At 42.4% G+C, this 23,207-nt stretch overlaps 1 protein-coding gene across 3 annotated transcripts in view; it reads left to right on the top strand.

The window, feature by feature from the left end:
* The window catches only part of ASB5 (ankyrin repeat and SOCS box containing 5), an 83,590-nt gene that overhangs the window by 1,357 nt on the left and 59,026 nt on the right, over positions 1 to 23,207 (top strand). Inside the window, exon 1 of one of the 3 annotated variants that reach the window (XM_030829992.3) lies at positions 1,406 to 1,641. The exons of the other annotated variants lie outside the window; for them this stretch is intronic. Coding sequence (XP_030685852.2) covers positions 1,565 to 1,641 — 77 coding nt within the window. The 5' untranslated portion in view covers positions 1,406 to 1,564. Of the gene's footprint in view, positions 1 to 1,405; positions 1,642 to 23,207 lie in introns of those variants that run through there. 3 annotated transcript variants of the gene reach the window in all.

The following is a 23,207-nucleotide window of genomic DNA, read 5'->3' on the forward strand; positions in this document are numbered from 1 at the left end:
AAATTCTCTGTCCGTAAGCCAGAAGAGTTTACGAACACCTGAGATACCTGCAAACCAGAAAGTGATGGTATGATCCTGATGCTGGCTTACGTTGTCTATCGTTGAGCCCTTGCTTCTTTGCATTATTCATTAATCACTCAGTTTTCATACAGCCATGCAGTTAGAATTATTACTAAGTGCCTACTGTTCCAGGTAGAGTTCTAGGCTTTGAGAGTACAGGACTAATAAGGCAAAGTCCCTGCTAAACTGGAGCAAAGCCAAGTAATGAAAAATGGATAAACTATAAACTAAGGAGAGATCCTTAGTTGAGTTAAAACCCTAAATTTTTATCTTCCAGGCAGCCAGAGGTTATTCAATAAAGCAACGATTTATTGAATACTTAGCACAGTGCATAAACAAAACAATTAGGTATTCTTATTATAGGATGACTTAGAGAAGGGCTGCTTGTTGTTACAGGTGTTGATGTCCAAAGAGAGTATTCTAAAAGATACGGGACTGCAAGTATGGGTTTATGTAAGAGATACCCAGCAGAGTGGTCCAGCTGAACAATGTATGTATAAAGCATTAGGTGGAAAAGAGTCTGGAAAGGTATATTAAGGGCCTTTTGTAGAAAACCTGGCCAAGGAGTTAGGATCTTATATCACAAGAAGTTACATGTTAAACAAGAGTGGCATCACTGAACAGACAGCCATTTATAAGTTACATGTAGAGAGTAAGCGTCTGATGTTGACCACAAAGGGACAAAAAAAAGAACGATAGGGACATTTCAGAGTCAAAAATCTATGATTTAGCAATTGCTTAGATAGGGGTGTGTGCAAAATATGGTGGAAAGGAGATTGTGAAAGCACAAGTGAAATTAATATTATTATTATGACATCATGGCTTGAACTTGAGTGACTGGAAGTTCCAAAAACACATGCAAGTCCACGATAGGAGCAGAATAGGGATGGGGTGGGGAATTCTCTTATTCTGTTGTAATTCTCCCATTGTTTCTTTGGATTGTCTAGATACTTAATCATACCATGTACATTAGAGAACACTTTACCTTTTCCTTTCCAGTTTTTAAATTTCTAATTGCATTCTCTTGTCCATCACAGTAGCTAATATTTCTAACAAAATCCTCAATAATGGAGATAATTGGCATCCTTTCATTTCTCCAGCAAGTAAGATAGTGGCTTTGTGATGTAAGTGGTGTGTGTGTGTGTGTATCATATTGATATCTAGGAAATATCCATTAATTCCTTTTTTATTGAGAAGTGTTCTTTAACATGAATGAGTGTTGAATTATTTTCACATGTGTTTTCTGTATCTTTGAATGTGATCGCATAATTTTTCTCCCTAACTCTATGCCATAGACTGAATGTTTGTGACCCCACCCCCCAAATTCATATGTTGAAATCCTAACTCCCAGTGTGATGGTATTAAGAGATGGGACTTCCAGTAGGTGATCAGGTCATGAGGGTGGAGCCCTCATGAATAGGATGAGTGCCCTTCTAAAAGAGACCCCAGAGAGGTCCCTTACCCCTTCCTTCATGTGGGGACTCAATGAGAAGACTGCCAGTCTATGAACCAGGAAGCCGGCTCTCACCAGACACTGAATCCACCGGCACCACGATCTTGGACTTCTGACCCTCCAGAACTGTGAGAAATGAACTTCTGTTATTTATAAGCCACCCAGTCTATGGTAATTTGTTATAGCAGCCAGAACAAACTAAGACACTCTATTAATATGATGGATTATATGAACAGATTTCCTAATATTGAACCATTGCACATTCCTGGAATAAACTCCACTTGGTCATGATGAATTAATTTTTTTTTTTTTGCGGTACGGGGGCCTCTCACTGTTGTGGCCTCTCCTGTTGTGGAGCACAGGCTCCGGACGCGCAGGCTCAGCGGCCATGGCTCATGGGCCCAGCCGTTCCGCGGCATGTGGGATCTTCCCGGACCGTGGCACGAACCCGTGTCCCCTGCATCGGCAGGTGGACTCTCAACCACTGCGCCACCGGGGAAGCCCATGATGAATTAATTTTTAATATGATCTTGGGCTTTCTTTTCTAATTGTTCTTTTAAGTTTTTGCCATAAATATCCATAAGTGAAATTGATCCATGTTTTTCTTTTTTGGTCATAATATTATACTCAGAATATGAATTTGTAAGTTTTCCTTGTTTTTCTATGCACTAGGATATTTAAGTGGCACTTGGATTTATCTGTTCTTTAAAAATTGGGTAGAAATTACCTTGAGATGCTACTCTTCTTTTTTTTTTTTTTTTTTTTTTTGCGGTACGCGGGCTCTCACTGTTGCGGCCTCTCCCATCGCGGAGCACAGGCTCCGGACGCGCAGGCTCAGCGGCCATGGCTCACGGGCCCAGCCGCTCCGCGGCATGTGGGATCTTCCCGGACCGGGGCACGAACCCGCGTCCCCTGCATCGGCAGGCGGACTCTCAACCACTGCGCCACCAGGGAAGCCCTACTCTTCTTTTTTGATGGTTATTGATTTTTCATTGTAATTACCTATATGTGTGCTTTCTCCCTTTTTAATTATTTTAATTAGTATTTTTTCTTTGTTGAATTTTTTCAAAGAACTATCTTTTACATTTCCTAATTAAGTCTACAGTTCTTTGTTTTCTTATTCATTAACTTTTGTTTTTAACATTATCAACTATTTCCATTCCACTTTTCCTTGGTTTTCTAGCTTTAAGGATTAGACATTTAATTGACATATTTTCATTTTTATTGTTACGATAACCACTTCAGCTGTATCCTAAAATTTTTGATCAGTTGTGTTTAAATTTTGTATTTCTCTTCTGAGGGGTAGCTTAATTGTGTGTGTGTGTGCGCGTGTGTGTGTGCATGCGCACACGAGCTACATTTCCAGGAGGAGGGACCTTTTTCCTTTTGATGGTTTTAAATTGATGTCTGATTTTATTTCATGTAGACAGAGAATGTTGTTTCTACTCTTTGGATTACTGAGGTCTTCTTTGTGGCCTAAAATGTCACTTTTGTGAATATTCAGTGTGCACTGGAAAAGGGTATGTATTTTCTGCTAATGGTATACAGAGCTTGATATAGATCTATGAGATCTATCTTATTGATTATGTTATCTGTGTCTTTTATTTCCTTATTAACGTTTTGTTATCTTTGTTTTCTTGGATTGAGAGAGATGTGTTAAAGTCTCCAAATTATTGTGTTTTTGTCTGTTTTTTCTCTCATCTTTATACTTTCTGCTTTATACAATTTGTTAAGTAATAGTATGTCTTCACTATGAATGGTGTCTTTAGCATCATAAAGTATTCTTCTTTTCCTCTTAATGCTTTTCGATCGGAGTTCTAGCTTGTCAAATGCCAAGATTGCATGGGAGGAAATTGACACTGTTATTTATCTAAAATAATACTGTAGACCTCAGTTAAGGTTTAGCACTTATTGACTAAATGTCTTCTCCTCTTTGATAATTTCTACTGAGAACCTGATGGCGGTTATGAGAGGAACAGCTGGAGTGCTTTGTCAGCACTTGAATAAATAGGGAGTGGTCGACTGGGGAAGACATGCTTAGTTACATTTTCCAAGAGTAGGAAGAACCACAGGGTAAAGGTAAAGTCTCCATCTTCTTATTTGCAAATAATTATTCTTCTGTAACACTGAGCCAAGAAGAAGGAAGAGGAGTGACTTAGGGAATACTTTAAATAAAGCTGTGTGCACATGGACAGTTAGGCTGTGGAAGAAGCAGATAAGCCTAAAGAGACAGCATTGTAATCACATATGCTATTGTTCGGGATGTGCAAAGTGCCCCAGAAGCGCCAGGCTACCCAAGGAAGTTGCTGCGGTGGAGTGTGTTATAGGTCTGACCCACTGAGGACTCCCGTTAGAACTATTTTTCATAAAGGGACTATAAATTATACTGTCCATCATGGAGAGTCATACATTTTTCTATCCCTTTCAATGTCCAGGACAGAACCTTGTACCTAGTAGATGCTCAGAAAATTCTAGTTGAATTGAGGTGCCCTGAATCCATAAACTATATTTTTGAAGAATTTTCACAGAAAAGATATACATGTCATACGCAAATAACAAGTATTTAAAGTATAAATTGGTAAAATGGTATCAAGTGAAAGCTAACTTGGATATGAAGGCTGAGGACAAATTGTAGAAGGCTTGAATGCCAGGATGATAAGTTTGAACATCACCCAGGAGACAGTTGGAACCTTTGGGAATTTTAGTTCATTTGAATATAAAGGCCATGGGGTCTCTAGGTAGATAAGTAATTTCTTAGGGAAGAATGAGACTGCCAGCAAGTAGACCAGGTGAGAGATTATCGCAGTAGTTCAGACATGAGATGATGAGCGTGTGAATCAAGGCGATGGCAGTGCAAATGGAGGGAAGGAGCAGATGCATCTGTGAATTTCCCTCCAATTTCATCCATAGCCTCTAGGTTTTTACTACATTGAGAGTATTTCCAAGGACTCTGGGAAGTATCCATATCAAGTCATTCAGCCCAAATTCCAGTCCTGGCACCAATTCACTGGCATTTCATGGATGCAGTTTCATGGAGGACTGTTTCACGGGTGAAGTCAGGAGATGTGAGACTCGTGGGTCAGAGACTAAGGACTTTGTTACTGGTGGCACAGCACGCAACCCGAGCATCACGTTTGAATTGGTTCTTCTTGGCCTCCGAGTCCCTCGGGGGTGACCCAGAGGGCCCGGATGTCAGCTGTGCCCACATCATCTGCATTTTTGCTGAGGAATGTTAAGCTTGAGGAACGTACCCTTTTATTGCAAGCAGTAAGCAGGGAGACATCACCTCCTCCCTCAAGGTTGCCCGCTGCAAATACAACTCGAGAGATGGCCTGAGTAAAGAGAAGTCAGGGCTTTGCATGGTTGGCGTACCCAGCAAAACATGCGTGAACGCAGAGGTTCAAAGACTTCTCTCCCAGTGCGTGGATCCACAAGTTGTATGTGTTTCAAATTGTGATAAATGACAAACAGCCTTCAAAAGGTGGTGCCCATTTACCCTCCCAGGCACGGTTAACAACCATGGAGCTTTTGTTTTTTATGCTGAGCTGATTGCCAGTTTGCATTTCTGAATGTAAGGTTACAGATGAAATATGTTTATCGCTCATTAGTATTCTCTGTGAATTGCCTCTCCAAAATTGTCAGCCCCCTTTCTGCTGTGAAATGCTGTCTCTGCCACTTCCTTGATTTTTCTTGCCTGATTTTCAAGACCTCAGAGCTCTAAGTCCAGCCCACGTTGCCAAATTTGTCTCTGCAACACTCACGTTCTCCCCTAGCCCCCAGTGCCTTGATCTGTCAGACTCCTTGTGCCTTAACTCTCGTTCCCTTCACTTAGAACGCTCGCCCCTTCTATTCTCCCCCTCCACTTTCTTCCCATCTTTTAGGTTCCAACTCAGGCTTCCCTGCCTCTTTCAAATATTCCTTGACAAGTTCTACTTACCTGGATTTCACTGCTTTGAACTTTTTCAGAAACTTCTTTACATTAACCAGAATTTATAACTTAATTTTATGTTATAATAAATTTTTATGGTTATATCGTCTATGTCACCCTTACCTCCTAGGTTTGATTGCATGGATCTATGACTTCTTTTATATCCTATCTAGAGCCTCTTGGAGTACATATTATCATACGTGTATTTAACCAAACAGATAGCTTCAAAACTATTTTTTTTCAAGATATTTGTTTAGTTAATGACTATTAAATAGACCATGCCAGTCTTATAATTCTAGTTCTATTCCTATGCATTTCTTTAAAGAGAGAAAACCAGAAAAACAAAAAGCTTAAGCAGAAGGAAAACCACTTACTGGGAATTTGAGGGGACAAAGAACTATGTAATTTAAACAAAACAAAACAAAACTTGTTGCTTTCAGGTCATTTTGTGTCTGTTAAAGTTTTTCCAAGCATGACTCCTATGGCACTAAGGAAATTTAAGAATATGTTTCAGGGCTTCCCTGGTGGCGCAGTGGTTGAGAGTCCGCCTGCCGATGCAGGGGACACGGGTTCGTGCCCCGGTCCGGGAAGATCCCACATGCCGCGGAGCGGCTGGGCCCGTGAGCCATGGCCGCTGAGCCTGCGCGTCCGCAGCCTGTGCTCCGCAACGGGAGAGGCCACAACGGTGAGAGGCCCGCGTACCAACAAAAAAAAAAAAAAAAAAAAAAAAAAAAGAATATGTTTCAATTTTTATTAGAGTATGTACCTTTATTTTCCTTGTTACTTACATGAAAATTACCCGTTCAGCCCAGGGCCCTTGGAATGAAGCAAAGAAGCAAATGTTTCCACTCAGGAGGCTGTGGGGCTTTTATAAGGTTCATCATCAGCCTCTAGAACATTCCTCCAAGCAGCCACTCATCCATACTTTTGTCCTTCATTGTTGTCACTCTTTGCATCTTGGCTTTGCACTCTGGGTCTTCGTTCCTGTCTCGGGCCCTCCTTTCTCAGGCTGGCTTTTTGAACCTAGCCTTTCGGTCCACTGTCTTTGGCCCACCTGTGTGCGCTGTTAGCCTGCATGAGAGGTTAGCGCGTGGGTTCACAGCTGCCTGCCCCTCGTGCACAGGCCAGCATGGTTTATGACACCTCCTCGGTCGGGGCATGGTGGCTAATTGGAAATTATCCCAGAGACCCTTGGTTTCCGTGGAGCTAAATGTCACCCTCCCAAGGAAAATGAAAAGCAAGAAGTCCTTCCGTATTCTCTAGACAATCAAAGACATCCGGAAGTTATTGGGATTCTTTGGATAGAATAGGCAATTACTATCCACCTTCTCTGCTCGTAGCATCTAGACAACTGTCCTTGCAGGAAAGTGAGAAGCTGCTAGTGAAGCTGAGGCGTTCTCTTAGTTGGAGAGCCTGGGCAGCTCTTCTCTCTTCCTGCCCCTCAGACTCACCCAGAAACCCACCGTTCCAACTGTATCTCTAACATGCTAGACATCTGGCTACTGGAAAATCCAGCTTCTAATCTGTATCACTGCAATCACTGCGCACACATCCCAAGGAAGCTCGTCCCAGCTGAGGAAAAGGGGCCTGAGAAAGGGCTGTCAGCCTCAGGCCAGCTTTGGGGCATCAGGTCCTAGTATGGACTTGGCCCAGGACCCTGCTATAATGAGTGCCGACCACCAAAGCTCTAAAGTAAGATCCAGACATTCAGACCATGCCTGGTGAGGTTTATTGCTTCTTGCTCCTTTGCGTTCTCTTTAGTATAGAAAAGTTTTTAGATACCCACTGGCAAACAAAGCCCGCTGCATCTGGGATGGATATAAACGGGAAAATAGTTATGGGAACTGTGTCGAAGAGTTAACCCAATAGGCCTGAGACTGCTGTGCTTAGAAGTGCCTGCTTGCAGGGTTGGCCGTTGGCTGGCATCTGGGGACTCGGCTGGTAAACGGTTCCCTGAACTGGTATAAAACTTCCCCTAAATGATAAAAGCGGCTTACTGTCCCTAGACTGTGGGTAGAACCAATGTGGTTCGTGCCACACCTGCTCTCCTTCTGAGAGTCTGGAGTATTGGTACGTGCTAGGCAGAGGGTGACTTCATGACGATTCCCGTGTAGAAACCCTGGGCACTGAGTCGAACGCCTCCCTGGTGGACAGCACTGCACATGTGGTCACGGCCCCCAGCTGGAGGAATTGAGCACATCCTGTGTGACTCCACGGGGCGGGGGGTCCTGGACGTCTGGGCCTGGTTCCTGCAGACGGCTTCCCGTGCACAGTTGCGCTCGGCTGATTGTGTTTTGTAATCCTTTCAGTGTCGTAAACCTTGGCTGTGAGCATGACTGTATAGTGAGTCCTGTGTGTCCTTCTAGAGAGCCACCAAAACTGAGGGGACCCCGACACAAGGACTATCTCCCATGTCATGAATCTTCACATTTAGAAAGTCCTAAAGGATTTCTACCAAGACATATGGAAACAGCCCCAGTCTGTTTTGTAAGGGGAGCTGCTGTCCTTGTCTGTGTTTTACCCTAAGTCCTGCACGTGCACTCGGTCTTGTGTTCCGGCCCGTGCTGCCCACATGCTCTGACCTACCGCACCGGGCACTTACCCCGTCTGGCCTTCAGGTTCCCTGCCTTTGCCACTCTGCTCCCAGTGCCCACTTGGGCCCTGCTTGTCCTGCCAACTCACGCGAGCACATCTGCCGGCGTGCTTGACCTTGAATTACCTGCTCAGTCCTGATTTTCACAGTCTTTTGCCTCCTCTCGTGTCCATGGCATTGGATGGAGACGCTTTCGCTGCTGCTTCTTAATCACTGAGCGATGCAGCGGCCTCATCAGCTCATCTGATCGCCCTGCAAGAGGAGTGAATTAGGCAAAATCCATAATTCCAGCCAAGTTCATCATTCTTTGTGTGAACGCAAAGCACCTTCATGTTCCTTATTTATGTGTGTAAAGCTGAAAAGAATTTAGAATCAATATATATATGTAACAGAGAAGGTTAGAAAACTCAGGGTAATACCTAAAACTGCTATTTTTTTCTGAGATTTTTTTTTTTTTTTAGCTACTGAGAATACCTTAAAAAGTTAAAAATCCATGTAGAAATCTATTATTCTGTCTTAGTAACTTACAGAAAAGGAATAAGGAAATATTTGAATTCTTTACATCCTTACTTTGCAAGGTCCATTCTGAGAAAAAAAATTGTTTCAAGAGAACTTATTAGATTTCAGCTTCTGGGTGCTGAAGTATGTTCAGATTTTTTGCACTATTACATTTCTATGAATCCTTCTGTTGGAAGGAAGTAAAAAGTACCATTCAAGGGATGTGAACACACTACTAAAACTGGAATTCGTGAAGCACAAATTCCACTTCTGTGGTTTAATCGTGAGTCATATTGCGTGAATCAGTTCATACGTGTATGGTATTGTAGGAGCAGGTGGGGAAGCAAAGAACTTGTGACCTGGAATAAGAGCTGTTAACAGACGCTGAGAAAAGGTCGTGCCACGTGCACTGACGCAACCATGTCAGCAGGCAAGACCCAGCGCCCCAGAGACAGCTGTGGTTCGGGTGACGATCTGCATACGGGATTTGAGTTGTACGTGAACCCTTTGCGTGTCTTTCTGACCTTAGGCTGCTGATTTGTATAAGACACGTTTCACTATAAGTTATCATATTTAGCAGCTGGTAGTTTTTGTGACAACCTTCCTGGGAAAGATCCCAAGTGATTCCTGACACCAAGTGATTCTTGACACCAAGATCCCTGGAAAAAAGTGGTGAAAGGTGTCTTCCTTCTTTTCTCAAACAAATATAAAGAAAAAGCAAAACGTCAGTCAATCTGCAAACTACATTTCTTCACTTTCTATCTTCGTTGAGGCTTTGAATGTAGATATGGGTACAGAGAGGGACCCACATGACACATGTACTTCTCTTTGGTTCAAAGGCTTACGTGAACTTATAATTCTTCTACCGAACCTAGAATTAGTGTTTTTAAGCTAACAATTATTTCTTATGTGTGAAACACCTTTGAAAATTTACTTAAAGGTTTAGGGAGAGAGTTGCTGGAATAAAACATGTAGATGATGGATATCTGAGAATATATCTTGATCATTTACATTAATTCTTAATGAAATAATTCCTGGTAAATCTTTTTTCTAAAGTTGGGTTTTCTAGCCACATAGCCTTGATGTATTACATGTACTCATTGGGCTTGATTTTCTGATTATAAGAGAAGCTTTGCAAAGCTGTACCCGCATTTGCCCAGAACTGTTCTGGTTTAACCTTGTTGTACTTGAAAATTTGTGATAGTATTTCATTTTCAAAAATGTCTTGGTTCATAATAAGTTCTAAGATTATGCTACAAATACAGCCGATGGTAAAGAATTTGGACTTATTCTAAGTACAGTGGGATGCAGTCTTTTTGCTCATTTTGTGTTAGTACAGCTATAAGGATTTTACAGTTGTCTCACACTTTATCTTCTGCCTACTCCCTTGTTTGTTCTTCTGCGTCAAGCTAGAAAAATTTTCCTGAATCGCTCCCAAGGTCATCTAGCCACAAAGAACAAATAAAAGCCCATTTCTGCCTTTCCTGGGCCACTTGACATTTCTACAAGATTACTTCTCTCTGCCTGGATTTCTAATCCTGCAGTTCAGTTACTGTGTAAGCAGTCTTGCTATGTTGTTATAAACCATATCTCTATGTTTTAAATATTCTTGCTTATGGTACTTCTTTTCACATATTTTCTAACTTATTTTGACTGATCTTATAGCCGTCCAGTCTGCTGAAAATTATTCTGCTGTCCGCTTTCTGACCGTGGGCAGGTTATTGTATCTTTCCTTTGTAAAATGGAGCTATTAACACTACTACCTCATAGGGGTTATATTAGTCTAGGGCTGCCATAACAAAATACTACAGACTAGGTGTCTTCAACAACAGAAATTTATTTTCTCACAGTTTTGGATGCTTTAAGTCCAAGATCAGCGTATGGTCAGTCAGGGTTTGTTTCTGGGGAGGCCTCTCTTCCTGGCTTGTAGACAGCCACCTTCTTGCTGTGTCCTCACATGGCCTTTTCCCTATGTGCCTGCAGAGAGAGAGCTCTCATGTCCCTTGCTCTTCTTAGAAGGACACCAGTCCTACTGGAGTAAGGCCCTACCTTTATGACCTCACGTAACCTTTATTACTTCCTTATAAGCCGTATCTCCAAATACAGTTAGTTGCATTAGGGGTTAGAGCTTCAACATATGATTTGGGGAGGAGACCCAATTCAGTTCATAACAGGAGTATCATGAGCAATAAATGAGATATTACATGAAAAGATACTTGGAGTAGAGTTTCATATTTTGATAATTTTAGGATATACTGAAATACATAAGATATTTCTATATATTCTAAATTGATATAATAGTGCTCAATAAACGTTATCTGCTACTTTTATGTTTATTATTTGTTTTTGTTCTTGTCTGTCCCTAAGACTTAGCTTTTTTATTTCATTCCTGCCCTCCTCTCTAAGTCAATCTGTAGATCCAGGCTCTCAGCCATTGGGTTGATCATGTACCAAACAGACTTTAATGAGTCGTTCTTCACCAAAATCAGTGATTCTCATATGTAAAATTTGAAACTGCTGTTCACACTATCTACAGGAAAACAAAAACTTGGAATATGAGGTAGTTGCTTCAATTGACCAGGGTGGACTCGGGCAGTATTATATACAAAATTAATTGGGAAGAAAACGGTATCTTTGACACAAGTCATACTAAGTATTATCTGAGAGAATAATTCAATACAAACAATGATAACACTAATGATTCTTGTCATGATCTGTTGACTCAGAAAAGAAAAAGGGTTTAATTTTTAGTGACTTAAGTACAGCTGATGCAATTATGATACATGCAATCTTGCTATTTTATTATCAACTGTATTCATCTCATTCATCACCTCTGGGTTTTAAATGGTAACTGCACTCATAATGTAGTTAAATGCTGTATTAATTCTCCATCAAATATATTACAGATCCACTCCAAGTGCTAGACCAGATGTTCTTATGCCTTACAATGTGAAGCATCAGAGCCAAGGTAGTCAGGAACAGTGGTTCCCAAATGTTGCCTCATCAATTGGCTGCAAAAGAATTATCCGAGATATTTGTTTAGATAAAGCTTTCTGGACCCACTGATTCAAAGCTCTGAGGATGTGTCCTGCAGACTTCTCTCCCAGTCAGACTCATTGCAAGGGCCCTAGCTTTCTAAGCACTGAAGCTCATGAACGCCACCAGCATGTGTGGTCAGGTGGCACCCCACCGTATTTACTCCAGAGATTCTTAAAACCTAAGAGTTTCGTGGAGAATGATTTGAATGCTGCCCGTATTTGTGGTTATAGATGGTAAGAAGGAGGGAACAGAAGGGGTCTATGAAAGTCATAGTATAGCAACGGAGAGCAAGGAAGCCGATCAGGGAGATCACTGAAGCTTTATTCCCACTGGTTTTCTCAGGCTAAATTGACATTTTTATATGAAGTATATATTCGACCCACACAATGCTTTTGTTCAGTCAATGCATTATGAGAATTAATAAGGTAATCTATTTCAAAGTTATTTGAAATGATAGCATTATATATATATAAAATCTCTAAATCCAATATTTTTATATATATATATATGTTAGTAGTGTTTTTATTCTTAAATATAATAGTATATTAGACTGTTTAAAACAAAATATAATTCTTTGGTTAAGCCAGCCACGGTAAAGAGGAGGAGCCTTTTATGCGTCATGAAACACTGGCTTAATGTTCCCATTGTGTTTTTTTTTAATATCTGATTGTTGTTATGCCAGGGAGATTTTGTCTCTTTAGAAGACTTGCTTTAATTAAAACGTGTTCATTATCTGTTTTATTGCTGCCTAAAACAACAATGTTTGGTGACAAAGAAGAGAGTCTGTTAAAAAATAAAAAAAGTTGAACAATAGCAGGCAGATTCGCTGTTACTATTAAAAGGATTCAAACAGAGCCTCCTACCAGAAACTGTAATAAATAGTTTCCAAAAATCTGCTTTGGAAGGTGCTAGCAAACAACCAATGGCAGTCCGCCTACTTCTGAAAATTCCTCTGCAGAGCGATGAACTCTAGAAGCAAAGAGAACAGAAAACCCTAGCACCAGCATCCTGAGCTTGCCTACTGAGGGTGGTGCCCACGCACGTCCTCACTGCCCCCGATTCACCTAGGAGTAAATTATTTGAAGACCCTGTGGAATTATAAAAGAAGCATTTCATTAGACCCTCAGTCCAATGTTTAGATCTGAGACACTATAAGTAAATCTCTCAAGCGGCAGCCCTCTCCAGTGAACTCAAATAATCAATTATAGTTCCACCGAGAGAAAGGCTTCTTCTGACTTTGCCAAAAAGCAGGCTAACAGCTGATCCATTCCTGAAGATATTCGTGCAGATTCTCAAATAATCACTATTCATAAGGAACATTCTAAGTCAAGCATCCGCAATTCTTTGGTAATTTTTTTGATGACTCCTAGATGAATCGGAGGCAATGAGGACTGACATCCATGTTTGCAGACACGGGTGTCTGACTGTGGGGGTGAGCGAAGCAGCCTGTAGAGTCACAGCAGAGGCAGTGTAGTTTGGGTGGTCATTGGTGGCAGCAGTTCCTTCTAGATCATGGTAGAAGGTCTGAGGTCAGATAAGGCAGCTGCTCCCAGGACCCTTCTGTGCTGTTTAATTTCTACTTTCTTTTAGTCCAGTCATTACATAAAGGCTGACCTTGTGCAATGCTGTTTTGCAGTGATTTGATATGATTTCAAATCTGCTTGTTAATGACCAAATGAAGTTGTTTTTACGAGTGAAGTGGTTTTCAAGAATGAAGTTAGTGTTTTGCTGTAAAAGTGAGATCGCCTGTCAGGACGTCATCATCCACATCTGTGGTTGCCAGTGACCACTCAGTAGCTCAGCAGCTGAGGGACAGTGCTGTGGACTTGTGGGTGGGCCTCGAGATTGTTACATTGAGTGAAGTAAGTCAGGGGAAGACAAATAGCATATGACATCGCTTATATGTGGACTCTAAAAAAATGGTACAAAGGAACTTATTTACAAAACGGAAGTAGAGTCACAGATGTAGAAAACAAACGTATGGTTATGGGGGGGAGGGGTAAATTGGGAGTTTGGGATTGACATATACACGCTACTATATATAAAATAGATAACTAATAAGAACGTACTGTATAGCACAGGGAACTGTACTCAATACTCTGTAATGACCTATATGGAGAAAGAATCTAAGAAAGAGTGGATATATATGTATGTATAACTGATTCACTTTGCTGTACAGCAGGAAGTAACACAACATTGTAAATCAACTATATTCCAAAAAAATTTAATTAAAAATTAAGGATGGGTGAAGAAGCAGCTGTGACAAGGGGACATCTAGGTTATAAATACTCAGGAGTGAGTGAGGGCTGCCCGACAGTGTTCAGTCTGGGCAAGGCTGCCGTTCGCTCATCTAAACAGCTCTCCAAAGACCTTGGGGCATTAGCTCCTGCCAAGGTGAAGGCAACTCTTCTACCAGGAGTGGCCCCGGGAGGGGAGGTCTTCTTGCCCGCTAACACCACTACGGTCATTTGGAGCTACAAGCTCTAGCAACAGGGGACTTTTCACTTCTGTGCTGGCTGCTGGCCATCAGCTCTGGTTGGTCAACCTGTCTCCCCTGAGAGCCACTTCATAGACAGGTACAAGTCCCCTTGTCTGGAACAATAGCAGAATTTATCTACCGTTGGTTGGGGGTATGTTATTTCTTTACTGGTTTGTGAAGAGACATTATCCTGTATGCTATTGGCTTGTGAAATTATTATAATCCCCGCAGTGAACCTGTGTTAAATAAATGCTTGGCAAAGACAACCTCCGTCTCCGAATGAGCATAATTTGCCACGAAACTAAACAAATACCTATTTCAAAATGACATTTAGTGGCATTTGACTTATCATTACAAGCCTGTCTTCTGGAATTTCAAGCCCTTATGGACTTCCGAGCCTATGCTGTTACCTCATAATGAACCACGTTTTCTTACTGTTTTGTCATTCAGTTTACAGTATTTATGCTCAGCTTAGTTACAAAGTGCCAGGTAGCAACCAATTGCCAATAATTTATTAGGCAAACACCACGTAATATATAGTACTAGAATATGGAAATCGTAGTCATCTGTGGCCATGTTTTCAAATTTATACTGATTACATATTTCTTTGGGGACAGTTTTCTAAAATGAAGCCCAACTATTACCTCACAAGATGTTTAGCACTGGAGTCTTTTCTCAGGACTTCCTTTTACGCAGTTGTATCCAAGCTTCACAAAGCGCTGTCGAATTCTGGTGCCCTGAATCTTCTGCCGCTGCACATTCAAAATTGTGTCGTGCCGTCACTTTGATGTTATTCTTTGATGCCCGCCTTCCTTGCACTATCCAGTTAACCACCAGGTTCTGTCAAAATGTATCTTACGTTTATCCACTTTCCTCAGTTTTTACTTCATTACCCTAGTTCCAGCCGCCGCCTCACCTGGGCTTCCTCACGCACCCTCTGGTTCTATTGCTACTCTCCCGAATTCAGCACACACCAGCTACAACCACCCTTCCTTGCTTTTAGTAAAGCCTTTCAATCACCTTCCATTTAATTTGGAATTAAATCCCATGGACTTGTTGCCACGTTGCAGTTTGCTCCTTCAAGAGGAAGTCTCCAAGACAGAGCCCAGCACGCAGGCGGGTTTGTAGAGAGCATCATGGGCAATTCCCCAGAGGACTGACAGCCAAGGGCGGTCAGCAGGCGGCACCGCCAGCAGCTGGGAGAAGAAATGCTTCCGTCCTGAAGGGGAATCTGGGTGACACATGACATCGGCCGCTATCCGTGGCCCTATAACAGCGGTCACGCCCCCTGCGTCAGCACCATCTCATGCCCGGCTTCAGGCACAGCGGCCCTCCATCAGGTCCTGGGAAACCAGAATCCTGGACTGCCCCAGGCCACTGAGCCTCCTCTTCGGTGCCTGGCCCCATCTCACGTGGCCGGCACTCTCATTTTTCTGGGCTCTGCTTAATCTTCTCTGAAAGGCGTCCCCTGGCTTCCCTGGCCGTAGGTCACGGCCGTTACTCTTCGTCACAGCACTGCCCCTTGTTGCCTACATTGCACCCATCGGCCTATGTATCTTTTAAGTCATTAGTATTCAGGTTCTCCACAAGAATATAAGCTCCATGACAAAAGGGAAAACTGTTCTGCTCACACTTGTTTCCCCGAAATCTAACACGGTGTTGGCACATAGTAGGCATTCGATACGTTTTACTGAATGGATGGATATAAATCCTCAGCCCACGTTTTCTGCTGTGGAAGCTTCGCGATTGCCTAGCTGAGACGATCAGTCAGACAGGCTCCATCGTGCTGCAGTAACATGTTAATCTCGGTGACCCAAAGCCCAGAGGGCCTCCTGCACCCTCTCTGTGTCCTGCTGGGGACACATGCTGTACTCACTCAGGTTCCCAGGCCAAGTGAGGCCTGGTCTCCTGGCTTCGTATTTGCTGAGGCGAGAAGGAGGGCAAATGGCCGACTGGGCACCTCGTCCTGGAAGTGACACGTATCCACTCCCACGTCGCCTGTCAGAGCGAGTCATGTGGTCCTGCCCCGGTCCAGAGGCCGCGTGGATTCCAAATCAGCCCTTGTCTTGCAGACATTGGCCAGAGGCCTCTGTCTGTGGAATCTCATCTGTTCATAGCAGTTAACACAGTTTTGACTTCAATGATGAAACCGTATTTTTATTTCTGGTCAGGTCTTAATATGTATGGCAAGTCTGGGCACATCACATGACAGTATTCACGAGAAGCCATTGTGAGGCACAAGCATTACCCAGCGCCGACACCAAAACCCCCATGGAAATAAAGAACTTAAGAAAACCCATTAGTATTTGAGAATCACTCCGACCGAGGAAAAATAAAACCTGCTTTAGCAATCCATTTACAAAGTTACTCCAAGAATTCCTAATTTTATCTCAAATCTGTAACAAATATTTTTATTGTTTGGATTGCCAGAAAATATAATTTGTGGCATTATTTCTTTAGATGCGTTGAGTTTAAGGAATTTGTGGCAGGTATCTTTTCCAAGTTATCAACCAACTGTGTATGTGTGTGTGTGTGTGTGTGTGTGAGAAAACGTGTGTGTTCACATGTGTACTGAGAGTTGTATGTATTTCAGGGACATTGTAGCGGTGATTAGCACTAATAATGTATCAAAGCAACTTTAAAGTGATTATTGAACATATAATAATTATTACAGTAACTTACTAGAAAAGCACAATATTGTTGCCATTAATTATAAGCACTAAGCAAATTAATGATTGAGCTTTCCCAACTAATGAGTTATTCAGGTACAAGATTGAGAAAGAAGAAAGAAATGGGTTAAAAGCAGAGCTTGAGATATAGGTGTGTGGTTACTAGAAAGCATACCTGGCTGAAGAAAATTTCGATGATAATTGCCTTACAAGGTCACCTCACACAATTATACAAGGCGTAAAACATAAATCTGATTAGGAAACTTCGCCAGGAGTTTATTGATGAAACAAAGCTACCCTCCACTAAGGCTTGAATGCATTTTGACCTAGCCGGACATAATTGATAAAGTGGATTATCGTGAGATAAAACTGTGGAAGCAAAAAGCCTCAAGACTCCATATATTAAAAAGTTTCTAAAAGGGGATATTGTAGGCTATTTATTCCAATTAAACTGCCGTTGAATAAAGCTGCCCCCTGTTGACTGTGACCTAATGATGGTAATTCTGTGCTGGTGATTTATGATGATGTATTTTTATATCTACATGCAGAAGTGAAAGAGAAAAATGGATCAGCAATTGATAATTATATTTATGACTCATAACTGACCAACAAGTATCATTTTTACCAGTCACAGTCGTCCCAAGAATTCAAAGGCTACTTTTTATCTTCCCAACTTCCTTCAAATAATATTTATTGGTTTTTTTTGTCCTTGGGAAACCTATGGATCAGGGTGTAATTTCTCTTTAATGTTCAAGCCCAGGAACCTGTTTTGTTTTAAGAGAAGAATGCAGGCTCCATACGGACAGAGGCTGTCTTGTTTACCACCATCTGCCCAGTTAACATGTAGAGGCCCTCAGTGAATATATTTTTATTGAGCAATGAATATCACAGAGATTTGATGGAGTTAGACCAGGATCTTTCTATAATCATAAAAGGGTAATTTTATCAAAGACTTTTCTTCTCTCTGCCTTGTTTGTTTGTTTACTTTTAGTGCTACTCAACCTAGCAACAGAGACTCAAGTGCAAGGCATCACTTTCCTACTTTTTATGAATATTGTGATTGTTTGTTAAACTCCAAGATTCAACGCCTGTTCCTCTATTACGTGTATTGAAAAAAAAAATGCTTCAGGTATTTTGAACGGCCTTTATTTCAAAGGACTTAGGCGTAACCATTTTACTAAATATTATTGATTTATTGAGTGAGTGACATAGAGCTTTACCTTCGTTCCCTCGTTCTTCTGCCTGCGGATTACGCTTAAAAAGTCAAAATAACTTTGAGTGTAATTCCTCTCCTATTCTTCCAATCCTTTGAGAGATTCTAAACATGCTTAAAGTTTAACAGGGACTCTTTGGAGGGGAATACTTCTTCTGAACTCCTTATGCCTTTTCCTAGGTATAGACACTCAGGTGATCTCTCTCCCCCCTTTCCCTCCCCTGCACTGAGAGACTATTCCGATTGCTAAGTGTAGGGAGAAAAATCTGGGCATGCTCCCCAGCATTCCATGTTCTACCTCTTGGGAGCTAGCTTCTTACCAGGAGGAGGCATCTCTGCTGCCCCGTCAGGGGCACACTGTTCCCTGCCTTGCAGAGCGGTCTAATTCCATCCAGGATTGCCAGCAGTTGGGGGGATAAATGTTCCTAATTCCTAGAGCAAATGGATGGTATCTTTCAACCTAGCCTCCCTTGGTAATAAAGGGGATACATTGCCCCCCATCTTCCTAACTATTTGTCTTGTTCCTTGGGGAGGGATAAAAGGTGTTATTTACTGGACGCCCTCAAGCCTTCGTCATTTTGTTACATTGGCCGGGATCCCTGAGAAATAAGTGATAAGGAACAAAACCCAACACGGAGTTGTCAGAGCCTGGGCTTGGGGCTTGGACTTCCTGTGGGGCAGGGCATGTTGGCCTGATGTCAGGGACAGCTCACCCTGTAGACACAGTAAGCATGGCGCCTAAAGCCACGATACTTTCAGGGGCCCCTGAAAGTGTTTTCATTTCTCTTAAAATCTGAAGAAAGAAAGAGATATAATCCAGTTTGGATTTGTCTTTATACCAATGCAGTCATAAAGCATAATTTTTGATAAATTTGTAATAATGTTTTTAAATTTCAGAGCAGTGGTCCCTGAAGGCATAGTGCCTAGGGTCCACAAAAGACTTAAAGCAGCCATGCTGGGTGGCCTGCAGGAGCTTTTCTTAGACTGGTCAGCCGCCCACAGTGGTGCACTCAGCTTCTCACTGCTCCGACCTAAGTTACTCTGGCCGTGTGGATGTGGCCCCCGCTGGGGGTGTGCAGCTGTGACCTCTCTATTCTGCCCACGGGTGAGGGGCTTCTCCTAATAAAGGTAGAACTGCAAGTAGGGGAGGCTCTGAGCAAACAGTGCCCGGTCAGCGTCTTTCTGAAACAAAGGCACAAGGACATCAGCACAGGTGCAGTCTCGGGGTACAGGTCACTACAGCTTGCCCCCGAGGTACACCCGGCAAACATTTGCAGAGTGTGCGACCTCAGCGATGATAGTGCGACATGAGCCGGAATGAGCATTCATTATAGAGAAACAGGTCTTTCTGGAAAGAGACCTTTTAGGTACTAGAAGACAGAAGGTATCTGCTGCTTTCAGAAGGTAGAACAGCTGATTGCTGTGCTCCCGCAAAACACTAGAAACGTTTTAGAATTAAAATTGAGATGCCCCCGGGCTTCCCTGGTGGCACAGTGGTTGAGAGTCCGCCTGCCGATGCAGGGGACACGGGTTCGTGCCCTGGTCCGGGAAGATCCCACGTGCCGCGGAGCGGCTGGGCCCGTGAGCCATGGCCACTGAGCCTGCACGTCCGGAGCCTGTGCTCCGCAACGGGAGAGGCCACAACAGTGAGAGGCCCACGTACCACAAAAAAAAAAAAAAAATTAAAGACTCCATTCCTGCTGAGATGTTGTTTGGCATCTGTCTCTATAAGCTTAGTAAAATACTTGAAACATGTTAGATTTCTGGAAACTTCACTATCCCCAATATTTATGGGTCTCTTTCTGTTGTTCTTTGTGCTGGTTCTGATTCATATCGATACACCTTTTTGTGTGTTTCCTTATTTTTCAGTGAGTGCTAGATATGTTTTTAAAAAGATGTATAGAAATAATTTAAGGCCTGTGATACTGTCTTCTTCCAGAGAGCATGCTTTTTGTTGTTTCTTTCTGACAGGTGCCTATGAGTACTAGCAATCTTGAGTCACCTTAATCCAATCTGCAGGGTAGAAATTTTCTAGACCATGTAGGTTGTAGTCCTTGAAAGCAGCTGGCTTACTTCTGGTTCATTCTTCTATATTTTACGGCTTTTGGATATCAGCTCTAAGTGTGAGCCCTGTACCATGGTCCTCGATTTGGGCAGCCCTTGTACTTCAACTTTTGTTTGTCCTTTCCTCCAGAGACTGTTAGGAGAATTGGTTAACCTCTCTGCCATCTCTTCCTGTTCCTAGGGCAAATGTGGCCCCAAACCCCTTGCTCTCCTCTCTGGATTTTCCTCTTGTCCTAAATTCTTGGTCCAATTACTTCTCACTTTCTTCAGAGTTTGTTGATATTACTAGGAACAGGGTCTTAATATTTCATCCAGAAATGTTTGTTGTCTCCACTGGGAGGTCTGCTCTGAATTAACTAGCCTGCAATTACCAGAAGCCAGCATTTATTTATTTTGTCAATTTTTATTTTATTGCATGTAATTCACTTAGAGTAAAATGCACAGATCTGAAATATACACTTGAGAAGATTTTTTTAAAATATCTATTCCATGTTACCAGCACCCAAATAAAGATAGATAATACTCTCATCTTCCTGGAAAGATACCTCATTCCCTTTCCAGTCAATCCTCAACTCCAACCCCAGAAATCATGCTTTTAATCCATATCACCATATATTTAAATTGTAGATCTTGAACTTCATATAAAAGAAATCATATAATTTGTACTCTTTTGCTCAACGTAAGTTTTTGAGACTCTTCTATGTTTTGCACACATCAGTAGCTTAATCGGTTTCTTGTTCAACTGTATTATATTTTATACATGTACCACAATTTGGTTATCCATTTCCTACTGATGGACATTTGGACTATTTCCAGTTTTGATTCATATGAATGTATCCATTAGGAACATTTTTTTAGGATTCATCTTTTCTCATGAAAAATGAAAGGGCATTCATATTTATATTTAGGGCATCTCTGTTACTGGAGATTCTTACACCAAGTTACACACCAAGCTAATCTTCCAACCTCATCTTCATCCATTGTTTCAGTTGCCATAGTTTTTGTTATTTTTAAATTTATTTATTCAACAGATTCTTGTAAAGCACTTAGTATGTGTTAGACATTGTTCCAAATACTGTTAAATAGTAACTTATTTAATAGTCCTGACAACCAGTTGATGTCGTTATTATTACTATTCGCATTCTATGAATGAAAACACAGAGGCACAGAAAGCTTAACTGACTTACTGGCAGTCCCAGAAATGGCAATTCAGAGGGTCAGGATTCAACGGCCCCCAGAGGCGTTGCTGCCTCTCCGGAAGTGTTCATATATGAGCAGGCAATACCTACAACGTACCCTCAGATAACCCAAGAATAACTAGGCCCGTTGAATATGCTGCAGATGTTCTTTATGAGAAACCATTGTCCAAAAGAAAGTGGGTCAATATTAAATGTGCTTGTTTGAACAGCCAGATTGTGAAACGGAAGGGACTTATCCCAACTCAGAGAGAGAGGAAAGATACACTTTAAAAACCTGTTTGACCCCAATTAGCTCCTCACTGATGTTCCCTCACTTACTCAGACACTGATCTTTCGCTTTCTCCACATATGAGTTGCCAAATCCCCGTGACAAATACGTGAAGGGGTGAAGGGCACCCCGGTCTTGCCAGGACCCTCAGTCGTCTGGCGGAGTCTGCCTTCCCCACCCATCCACAAGAGTAATCTTATCTTGGTTTCGTGGACCTCAGCGTCATACGTATTCATCTTTGTTTGTTTCTGCAAAATATTTCAAAAGCCCACTCCTGCCTTTGGTGATATTACAGACTAAGGCCAGTTTGGGGAGCTCCCCAAGGAAGCTGGACCAGGCCAAACTCAGAGGCAGTTACCTTGAAAAAAATCAAGCCACAATGTGACTGTAAGGAAAAACTGAGGGTTGAGAGTGTTTCCTGCATCAAGTGAGAAAGACAGGCGAGAATATAACACACTGAACCAACGTTGAGGTTGGTGGTCAAACGGAGGCTTCTCTTGACTTTTTGCCCCTTTTACATTCTGGGCCATCAGATAAAAGAGCACAAAAAGTTCCACAATCTCAAGAAAATCTACTGTAAAAAACTGGATATTTTATTTGTTCCGCGTCCAGGCTGAGTCAGCTGATGTTGATTTAACAGTGTGAGAGCAAGGACCTTGTCTGCCTGCTGTGCGTCGTTTCCCAGCTCACAGCAGATTGTGGTGAACCGGGAGCCCTATCTCGACCTGCTCAGCAGAGGCGTAGGTTGTGGTTACTTAGTAGTCAGAAACTGCAATTTATTACTGGAGGGTGAGCTTGGTTATGATTTTAGAAACAGTGATAAAATCAGGGGCTCTCAAATTCAGGGGTTGCCTTTATTTAAAAGGAAATTGAACAAAATTCAGGCCAAATTCTCATACACTCTTACAAGTCTGTGATAGCACTATCATCCCATTTCATAGGTAAGAAAATAGACCAGAGGTTTAAGGAACTTGCCCAGGTTCACAGAGTTCACAGCTAGAGCTGGATCTCTGAAAGACCTCACCCTAGCACTTTGTGCTGCCTTACCCAGTTTATCCTGGGACATGTGTGATGCCAGCTGACAGATGCTCCTCAGGGTAAATGCCCAGGCTTTCAGATGGCCATACAGCTTCCACTGTCTGCATTCCCCTACTTGTACAACTTTAGTTCACGGGCTGGTTTAGGGTTTCTGTAATACATAACAAAATATATTGCGCTGTTACCACTGCCTTATTACCATTGCAATGATCACATCTTCAGATAAGGTTTTGCAGTTCCAGAACCTTGGTTTCTTTCTTTCTTTCTATTTATTTATTCATTTATCTTTGGCTGCATTGTGTCTTTGTTGCTGAGCACAGGCCCCCTCCAGCTGTGGCGAGCGGGGGCTACTGTTCGTCGCGGAGCACAGGCTTCTCACTGTGGTGGCCTCTCCTGCTCCGGAGCACGGGCTCTAGGCACGCGGGCTTCCGTAGTTGTGGCACGCAAGCTTCAGTAGTTGTGGCACACAGGCTCTAGAGCGCAGGCTCAGTAGTTGTGGCACACGGGCGTAGTTGCTCCACAGCTTGTGGGATCTTCCCGGACCAGGGCTCGAACCGGTGTCCCCTGCATTGGCAGGCAGATTCTTAACCTGTACCACCAGGAAGGCCCCAGAACCTTAGTTTCTTAAACGAGGAACCATGGATTCTAATCTGAGATCAGGTTTATTTCTAAGACCTGGAGTGTCTGCTCTCTTCCCTGTATCCAA

The sequence above is a fragment of the Globicephala melas genome, chromosome 21, assembly GCF_963455315.2.
Source record: "Globicephala melas chromosome 21, mGloMel1.2, whole genome shotgun sequence".
Lineage (NCBI taxonomy): Eukaryota > Metazoa > Chordata > Mammalia > Artiodactyla > Delphinidae > Globicephala > Globicephala melas.